This window comes from Anarhichas minor, unplaced genomic scaffold, assembly GCF_050575085.1.
Source record: "Anarhichas minor isolate MPS153535 unplaced genomic scaffold, ASM5057508v1 ptg000041l, whole genome shotgun sequence".
In the NCBI taxonomy this organism is placed as follows: domain Eukaryota; kingdom Metazoa; phylum Chordata; class Actinopteri; order Perciformes; family Anarhichadidae; genus Anarhichas; species Anarhichas minor.
This window is the reverse complement of record NW_027466487.1, coordinates 6,093,705-6,103,067: the sequence shown is the minus strand read 5'-3', so window position 1 is coordinate 6,103,067 and position 9,363 is coordinate 6,093,705. Positions and strand designations below refer to the sequence as shown.

At 42.1% G+C, this 9,363-nt stretch overlaps 1 protein-coding gene across 1 annotated transcript; it reads left to right on the top strand.

Annotated features, from left to right (window-relative positions):
- Positions 1-6,136: 6,136 nt before the first annotated feature.
- On the top strand, positions 6,137-8,836 carry gnb3a (guanine nucleotide binding protein (G protein), beta polypeptide 3a). Its single transcript, XM_076109220.1, has 8 exons — positions 6,137-6,193; positions 6,364-6,509; positions 7,009-7,072; positions 7,613-7,775; positions 7,885-7,951; positions 8,043-8,244; positions 8,328-8,544; positions 8,730-8,836. The coding sequence occupies exons 1-8, from the start codon at positions 6,137-6,139 to the stop codon at positions 8,834-8,836; spliced, it is 1,023 nt and encodes a 340-aa protein (XP_075965335.1).
- Positions 8,837-9,363: the final 527 nt, after the last annotated feature.

Here is a 9,363-nt window from a genome sequence, read left to right as displayed (position 1 = left end):
TGAGAGAGAGAGAGAGAGAGGTGCACAGGAGGGAAAAAGGATAGAAATAGAGAGATTACCGTTAATCTCTCATAAATGAGTGCATTTGTTTATGAAGCTTAAAAAATCTCCCATTTAGAATATGGAATAGTAATCCAGCGAGAGATCATTTAATCATTCACGTCCAGCAGAGTGACATTCGACCACCCACTTCCATCTTATCTGTCCCATTACAACCAGTGCCTCCTTTTCAGCCCACTCGGTTTTCGTCTAGTGCATCAGACACTGAGACAACTACTGTTTATGGGCCATATTAACACTCTCACTCCCCCCTGTGTTATAATCCCCCGCCGCTGCAGAATTGGGTCAGCAGGCCTGGTTTTAACCTTTTCCCTCCTTCACACGCTGAAACCATGTCGCACCCTAAAAGTGTGCATTAATCTTCTCTTAAGTAGGTGTTATGTCTATATAATACATCCTAGATATCCTCACTAAGCACCCTGGCCGTCTACTGTTCTAATTACACACTTGGCAAAAGAGCATGAAATTTATATTTCCATATTTTATGTGATTAGCAGAAAGTATGTAAGGCCTAACAGTTTAGTTATAAAACTGAAATCAAAGCATCCTATAGTCATAACTGGTTGATGTGTGTAGTGAGTAGTTGACATGACCACTCGTCCCTTATGTTGCACTTCCACACATTAACTCTCCTACTAATTGTGGCCCACACATATCATTAGATACAAACATAACATGAGAACTAATAGGAGGATTAACATTTATGATTCTCCATTCATGTCACAATAGTTGTTTGTGACATTTAATCCAGTCACCCCTCCCCTCTCCACCCACTCACCCCCCATTTATTGAAAACACGGTTAAAGGTTCAGTGACCCTTGCTGGTCTTTATAGACTTTAAAAAAAATCTGCTTCCCTAACAATGAGTTGGTATTTGTACAAACTTCATGTGACTTTAAATGACACAAAAACTAAAGCAATGTCAGTTATAACGCAAGCTACAAGCACTCGAAGTATTGTTTGAGTCACTTCCCTCGAGCAAGAGGCTGCGGTCCAAAACCTCACGCCACAAAAACAGTTTCTTCCTGTCAGCAGTCAGGCTCATCTAGGCCCACTGACTCTGTCTCTTACAGCCTCAGGACAAATACATACATTCACACGTCCCTGCACAACTCTTCACTTTAAATAGACACACAACACTTTAATAACAGACGTATTTTCACATACTCTTACATTGTTTGTTTATTTTTCATATCCTATTGTACATTTTCTTATTTTTTTATCTTTGATCATGTCTTATACTATTGTACTGTGTTTATTGTCCTGCACCAATCACCAAGTCGTATGTACACATGTATACATGTACAACATTTTATAGTAAGTAACGACACTGGTCTTTAAATAGAAACCCAAAATCTCTCTCTCTCTCGCTCTCTCGTTCTCTCTCTCTCTGTCTGTCTTTTTCCTGGTCAGTGTCAGTGCGATGCCTAACAAATCCTTTTTTTCCCTCGTTTTGGTGTTCTATCATTTTTACGCTCCGTCTCACAGCATGCAACTCAATTTCTCCAAATCTAGAGTCACATCCGCCAAAACGACCAGTCTGCTTATGTCGTCACCGTGCTTGAGTGAGCAAAGCTGGATACTTTTAAACTACAAAGATGAATTTATTCACACTGAAAAATATAATAAACACAGGATTCAGGAAACACACACACACAACACAAGCCGGCAGAAGAAGTCCATACTGTGTAAGAGTCGCAGTGATGCTTTTTTATTCATCTGAATAAGGGTTTGCACAGGAAGTAATAATGTGATATTTGATCCTAGTAGGAATCTTTCCATTACTTTTGCCCCCTTCCTACAGGGGGGTCACAGTTCACGATCAGCTCTAGCAGCATCCCGGGTACTGGTGAGAATTCAGACCCTGTTTCATTTAAATGTGTTTTCATTGTCTTTCTGCACAGCAACTAGCACCGAGGCTGGAGGCATAAATACCTCCAGCGTGCTAAAGAAGTACAAATATCAGCAATATGCAAAATAAAACATGTCTTACCAATAATTAAAAAAACTTCATTTATTGCTGGATGTGCAAGTTGATCAACATTATTCATTGCTTGTTTCACCATGTTTGTCTACAGCACACTACTACTATTTATTCTAGACACAATGTGCATTACTTTACTTAGTAAGTAAACATAGTTGCGGACTTGTTCTGACTGTTAAAGGATCAATGTGAAAACGGATGACGTCTTTTAAAAAAAGCATGATTCCAATGAAAGACAAGTTAAATGTATCAATAACTTACTCAACACCACTTCAGTAGCTGATCAAAGGGCTTTATGGGGCCTTTTGGGAGAAATGTGGTCACCGTATACTAACAGAGCACCCTCCTGCCTGAAGGTGCTATCTCGTGATAGTAAGCACAAGCTGTGCTATTTTAACTAACACAGGTGATTTACTATTAGATAATGTGTAACAGCTGTGGGTTGCACACTCTCTAACGAGCAAGGGCGAAAATTAAAAGAGGAACCTTCAAGTTTAGGTGTTTGTTTTGCATTTAGGTCCCACCAGAGCAGAACTTGAGCTAACCAGGGGGGCCAAGCAGGGGGCCCAGTGGGTGTGTCATTAGGTCAAACATGACAAAGAAAGAAAACACACAAACAACAAGGAGGACAGACACCGTAGTGCGTTAGCTAGTTTTAGTAGCACATATCCTGTACACTGTAAGTATGTCCCTGCCTGGTGGTGCTGTTTTCGTGGTAAGATGGATGCTGCAGTTGGTCTCCATATCACCACTCTGCCCTGTCTGATCTCTGCACTGCCCTCCATGCACATACGCTTTCTAAAATTAGCTTCACCTCAGGTTTACAAAACACAAACCCTCCTGCCAGTCATAGATCTTTCAAAGTCTAACTCAGCACCATAAAAAGCCATGTTCCCAGGTCCTCTATTTATCTTCCTACCCCCCTCCCCTCCACGATTTCCATCTCTTAGTTTTTGATTCAGATTCACCCCAGCTTATGTCTCATGACCCCATAACCAAGCTCTGCACCTTGTTTGGTTTCCCCCACTGTCTCCTCTCCCTTTCTGTCTCTTTTTACCCCCACTCCTCCCCCCCTCTTTCTGTCCATCCCAGGGTTTATCCCCTCATCACTGATCTCCCTTCATCCCTCCAATCCTCATCTGTTCCTGATAGGAGCAGTGGAGAGAGTGAGTGACGGAGGAATATCCCACTGTCTGTGATACCAAAAGTGAATGAGCGGGAGAAAGTGTAGTAACAGGCAGGCTGACCAGAGGGAGACCACTGGAGGAATAGTGATTGAACATCTACCAAATTACTTTGAGTGGAGTCTCCTAATTGGTGAGTGGATGGTCTCATGTTGGTGTTCACGTTTTTTTGTTCTTGCTAGTTGTGAAGGTGTGTCATGACGTTCAGATGGTGATGGTGATGATATATCCTTAAACTTGTAAAAATGAAAGGGCAGCACACTTACAATATCATACACATGTGATCTTACACTGTACCATGTAGGACATGCTAGATATCAAATACGGACAAGCCATTCAAAATAATGTCACGACACACATTCAATGCACTTATATGTGTTTTATCTTGTGTTGATGACGCACACAGAGCAGAGGGATTTATATGGGATCAGCAAACAATAATGGTTTTGACTTGTAGATTGATAATCTGACAAAAAAAAACAACGTTTTGTTGTCTAATTCTTAATACCCTCAGATATAATCTGCATGATAAAACTATGTTAGGTTGTTTGTGTGGCTGTCCCATGCGGGGTGTAAAATTTGCGGGGTGTAAAAAAATTTTAAACTGACTGACTACACAAGAAAAAGGCTTGTTAGTTTAGACCAGATTTACCAATATTGACCAAACCACATTTACCAAAATCCTCTATTTTGTTATTTGTAATTTTATATGGATATATGTTAAGTTTCAAGAAACTGATAATGAAATAGCCAAAATTTGAATGCAAAAATCATATAGATATTACCATAAATCAATCCTAGCCATTGATGAACAACATTGCCCACAACAGCTTTATACACCCAGAGATACTAAACGGTTCGCTATCACAGTATAAACAATGTGGTAAAATACTGCACAGACACGTCATGTTATTTTAGGCTATGAGGAATGCAGGTAAATATAAGGAGTTACAACACAAAAGGCATCACTCATCAGTCATTTTAATCACAACAGCCATGTTCTCAGATCTTGTTTTGTTGTTGTTTTGACTCGGTACCTAATGCACTAGAAGAATACTGGACTTTCAGTTGTAACTGGTTAGGAGATCTGAGTTTAGGTGAAGATGCAAGCTGTCACTGATCAGACTCAAGTTGATAGGCCCAGTCACGCCGAAAACAGGCTCCCATTCTCACAACTCCCTCTGCGTCCTCCATCTGCCCCCACATCCCTTTCTCCATCTCTTATCCAGATGCAAAGAGCAGTCAGTAAGCGGATGAGAGCAGATTTGATTCAAAAGGCTTCCCTTTAAAATCTCAGCCAGTAGGATTTAAAACTCACTCTCCTGCCTCGCCTCTTACCCTCCACCCCCCATTCTCCCTCCCCTCCCTCTGCCTCCTCTTCTCTCTGGCTGTGTTAATGCACTTCGCCATCCAACAAGCTCTAGCAGTCATTTAATCACATGGAACAATGGAAGGGATCCAGGAACAGAATGGCAAAAGGGTAATAGCACGACTAAAACACTCAAGCATTCATTACAACACTCATTATCGAAGCAATTTACCATCTGGAACAAAGGCCTAAAATCCCCTGTTACCAACTTCAGGGACAATGTAGACATCAGCGGTTTAAGGTCGGACACCTATACCGTAGCTGCTGAGATGTTTGGAGCACTGCACTACTATAAAGGCCATGAATCAGCACTATCATTTTATTTCAACACATTTCAGTCCATCCTTCCATTCACTTTAAGCATTGCAGATAGATAAAGGATAGAGCCAAGTCGCAAACAATTAAAGCAAATCTCTTTCACAGAGTCACTCCCTCCTTCACTCCCTTCCTCTCCTTGTCACTTCAAACAAATAAGAAGCAAATCCACTTGGTCATGTGTTTTGACAGGGACACTCATTCAAATAGTGAGACAGAGAGAGAGAGGGATTGCTGCAGGGACGCACGCATATGATACGATCAACACAAGTTATTCCCTCTACTCCTATCAGTTTTCAAGGTAAGATAAAAGAAAATAGCATCATGGCAATTAGTTCTTCACAAGAGACAAAAGTAATTTGTGATATCTGCAGGTGTGCGGTTGAAGGAGGGGGTGTTGTTGTTGAGGTTGGTCTTGCTGCTTTACTATCAAGTCAATGTCATGTCTCTTTGGTTGAATCTGTAAAATCAGCTTTGTGACTCTGTCTTTTCCACTTGTGCCTTGATTACATTTGACACAGTGTATGAGTCTGTCCATTAGGTGATTGGTTTACTGCTAAAATGTGCTCGTTTAATCATGACATTATCAAATTCAATAGCCATCAACATTAGGTGACAGCTCACTGGAGTGCTAAATGGCTCAAACCACCTGTCATCTCTGTGAATTTGTTGAGAAGGGAGAGGTGAAACACTGATGACATTGTTACAGGACATACTGGTTTGTGTGTACATTCTGGGTGAGGATGTGTGCTCTCGATATAGGTGTGACATCATCTGAAGAGCAAATACTTTCGCTGTTAATTTCTTGCTTGAATATTCATGCAGCCTGCGTGTGTGTTTGTGTGTGCGTGTGCAGGTGTAGGTTTGTTCTGTGGGTTTCTGTGTGTGCTCCTGCGTGTTTGTGAACGTTTGCAAAGTAGACGAGGGCCAGTTTGACTTGCAAAATAGCTTACTTGGAGACTGGAGCTGGGGAGGATTAAAAATCGTCAGGTGCAGGTAAACGTCCAGCATGAAGTATTTATACAGCGAATGCTAGAACTACTGGAAAATGTACGTTTTCTTGAATAATATCTTGGTAACTCATTTCTGTTTTTGTTCTCTCCCCACCTCTCTTCTTCTTCTTCTTCTTCTTCTTCTTCTTCTTCTTCTTCTTCTTTTCAGGATTATCAGCTTTCCTGCTATCTCTCCTGTCTCCATTGGTGACAGCGCCTAACAACCATCGCCATGGGTGAAATGGAGGAATTGCGAAAGGAGGCGGAGACTCTCAAAGACCAGATCACTGTCAGTATCATCTGTAATAAACAATGTGGCTGCCCACAATATTCATCATTACCATTATGTGGCTTTGCTTTTCACTTTGACCTGAAGACATTTCTTCCCCAAATATTTCTGACCACATCTTAGATCAATACTGGCAGTAACCTGTATTCGTGTTTGTGTCCGCTCCTCAGGCAGCTCGTAAGACGGTGCAGGACACCACACTGCAAGAAGCAGCAGCCGGGATCACCGCGGTGGGACGCGTCCAGTTGAAGACCAGGAAAACACTAAGGGGTCACCTTGCCAAGATCTACGCTATGCACTGGGGCGCTGACTCCACGTAAATACACAGCATGTTGTACACATATTGAAAGAGCACCGGCACCTGCCATTCTGATTGGTGTATTAGATTAGTTAAGTACTTTTTAACTGGATGAATTAATAGGAGGAGACATGTTGTGCTCCTTTCCACGTTCAAACTCAGATTTTGGGTTTCTAATAGAACACGTTTTAATGTTTCTCATCTGTCTGTCTGAATATACCTGTATTCACCCTCCGTCTGAACCGCTTTATTTTAGCAAAGTTTGACGGATTTGCATTTCTGGAGTTGTTTAAAGGCACAGTTTCTGAATACGGGCTTTGTGTATTTCTTTCATGGATTGAGCTTTTCAATACTTTAACAGTATTTATATAGCAGTTAGACCTGTTTCATAATAAAAAAGGACATGAAAATCTCACTTTTTATGATATGGGGCCTTTAGTTTAATTTTTTTGCTTACGTGTCACCTGTCTCTGTCTCTGTTGTTTTTTTTATATCGCTGTCATTGTTACACCCCCAGGTTGTGTGTCAGTGCCTCACAAGATGGAAAACTCATAGTGTGGGACAGCATTACAACCAATAAGGTAGGAAAGAGCAAAAGAGAGGTGCATCATAATTACAGCGATGGTAGATGAGGGTAAATGTACACCAAATGAAATCACAAATACACACACACACACACAAAGAACAAAATAAGACAATGGAGGACAATGGAGGACAAAAAGGACAATGACATTATACATAATACATACATCCTTTTCCGATAGGCTGTAAGTAAAATGAAGAGGGTTTAATTTGAAGAGAAAAGGTAAAAACTTGGCATAAAATACTGAAATTAACAAAATGTTCAAAAGCGTCAAATCTTAATATCTTCTATAAAACTAAAGTGACTAAATAAGCAACAAGCAACAAAAACCTCTTATGTTATGTTACCAAAATGTTTTTAACTTTGGCAGAATATATTGTGTTAATGCAGGACCTGTCGCTTACACTAAGAAGCTGATTAAGAAAATGTGTTTTTAGGGCCTTTAAATGTTTGTGGCTTACATTCAGATTCATCCATTGAAGTGCATTTGGTTTTTAGTGGTTGAAGACAAGAGTTTCACCGGTCTTCTGTCCCCCAGGTGAATGCCATCCCTCTCAAGTCATCGTGGGTGATGACTTGTGCATATGCACCTTCGGGGAACCTAGTGGCTTGTGGCGGTCTGGACAATATGTGCTCCATTTACAACCTCAAGGGCAAGGATGGAAACGTCAAAGTCATGCGTGAGTTGGCGGCACACACAGGTAGGACAATGCAGCTCAGAAGTTAAATCTCTTGAAGTCGCTGGTGTCTCTGAGTCCTCCTTTAACTCACTTACACGACTCCTTACCCGGTATTTCTTTGTTTGCCCAGGTTACCTGTCCTGCTGTCGTTTCCTCAGTGACACTGAGATCATCACCAGCTCTGGAGACTGCACTTGGTAAGAACACAGTATGGTGAACTGAACTCAAAAGCATGTTGCAACTTTTATCTCTGTAGTTAAAACATATATAAATATTGTCTCCTTCTAGCGTGCTATGGGACATTGAGACAGGGACAGAAAAGGCAATCTTTGCAGGACACCTGGGAGACTGCATGTCCCTGGCCGTGTCCCCAGATTTCAAGTTTTTCATCTCAGGAGCGTGTGACTTCACAGCCAAGCTGTGGGACATCAGGGAGGCCCAATGCAGACAGACCTTTTCGGGGCATGAGAGTGACATCAACGCAATTGGGGTGAGGATGAGAAAGATTTCCACCAGACTTCTGCATCAGAGCTCAAAGGAGGTCTACTTTCGAATCACTTCTCTGTCTTCCAGTTCTTCCCCAATGGCAACGCAGTGATAACAGGGTCGGATGACGCCACCTGTAAACTGTACGACCTGCGAGCTGACCAGGAGCTCATCACCTACCAGGACTCCAGCATCATGTGCGGGGTCACCTCCCTGGCCCCCTCCGTGTCTGGACGCCTGTTACTGGCTGGCTATGACGACTTCAATGTCAACATCTGGGACACACTGAAATCTGAGAGAGTGGGTAAGTACAGGCGGAAATTAGAGATGTTAAGTGGTTTCAGAAACCGATTTCAAAGCATCTAAAAGCTCCAGTGTTAAACTTCTGATATTGGACGCAGTGTTCTGCATCTGGGTCGTGTCAGTGGTATTTGTCAGTGGTACTTTGCTCAGCTCACATCATTATTTTTCTTTTGTGCCGTGGTCAAGGAGTGCTGGCTGGTCATGACAACAGAGTGAGCTGCATCGGAGTGTCCTCAGATGGGATGGCGTGTTGCACAGGATCCTGGGACAGCTTCCTCAAGATATGGAACTGAGGCTGTTCCTCACCAGCGAGCAGAGAGAGAGGAGTGATTATCAGTCTGGTAGAAAGTGAAGAAGATAAAAAAGAAACAAGAGTTTGAGGGGGTGGGTTGGGGGGGGGGGGGGGGGGGGGTGAGGAGCTGCATAGGGCGAGAAGAGGGTATTTGAATTGTGCCAAGTCCTATCTAATGATGGAGAGGGGTTGTGATGTGAAGATTTTCTCCTCTCACATCGCGGTCTCACCTTTCTTCTCACGTTATGGGGGAATTTAGTGGTGGGACAAGGGGTGGGGGTCTCAGTAAAAGATCATTCCTCTTAATAATTTATGATATTGCGGTTAAAATAACCATAACATATGCACATTTGTTGCAGCAATTCAGAGGTCACCCAATGAGAACAATTGCCAAATGGAAATGGTAGCACGCCGGATGAGACAGAATTGAATACGTGTCAAGTTACAGCCTGTGAAGGCTCACTCTAGCTATACTAATATGCTGTGTTTTATATCAAAGCACAAGTTATGTCGTATGAATAATATGAG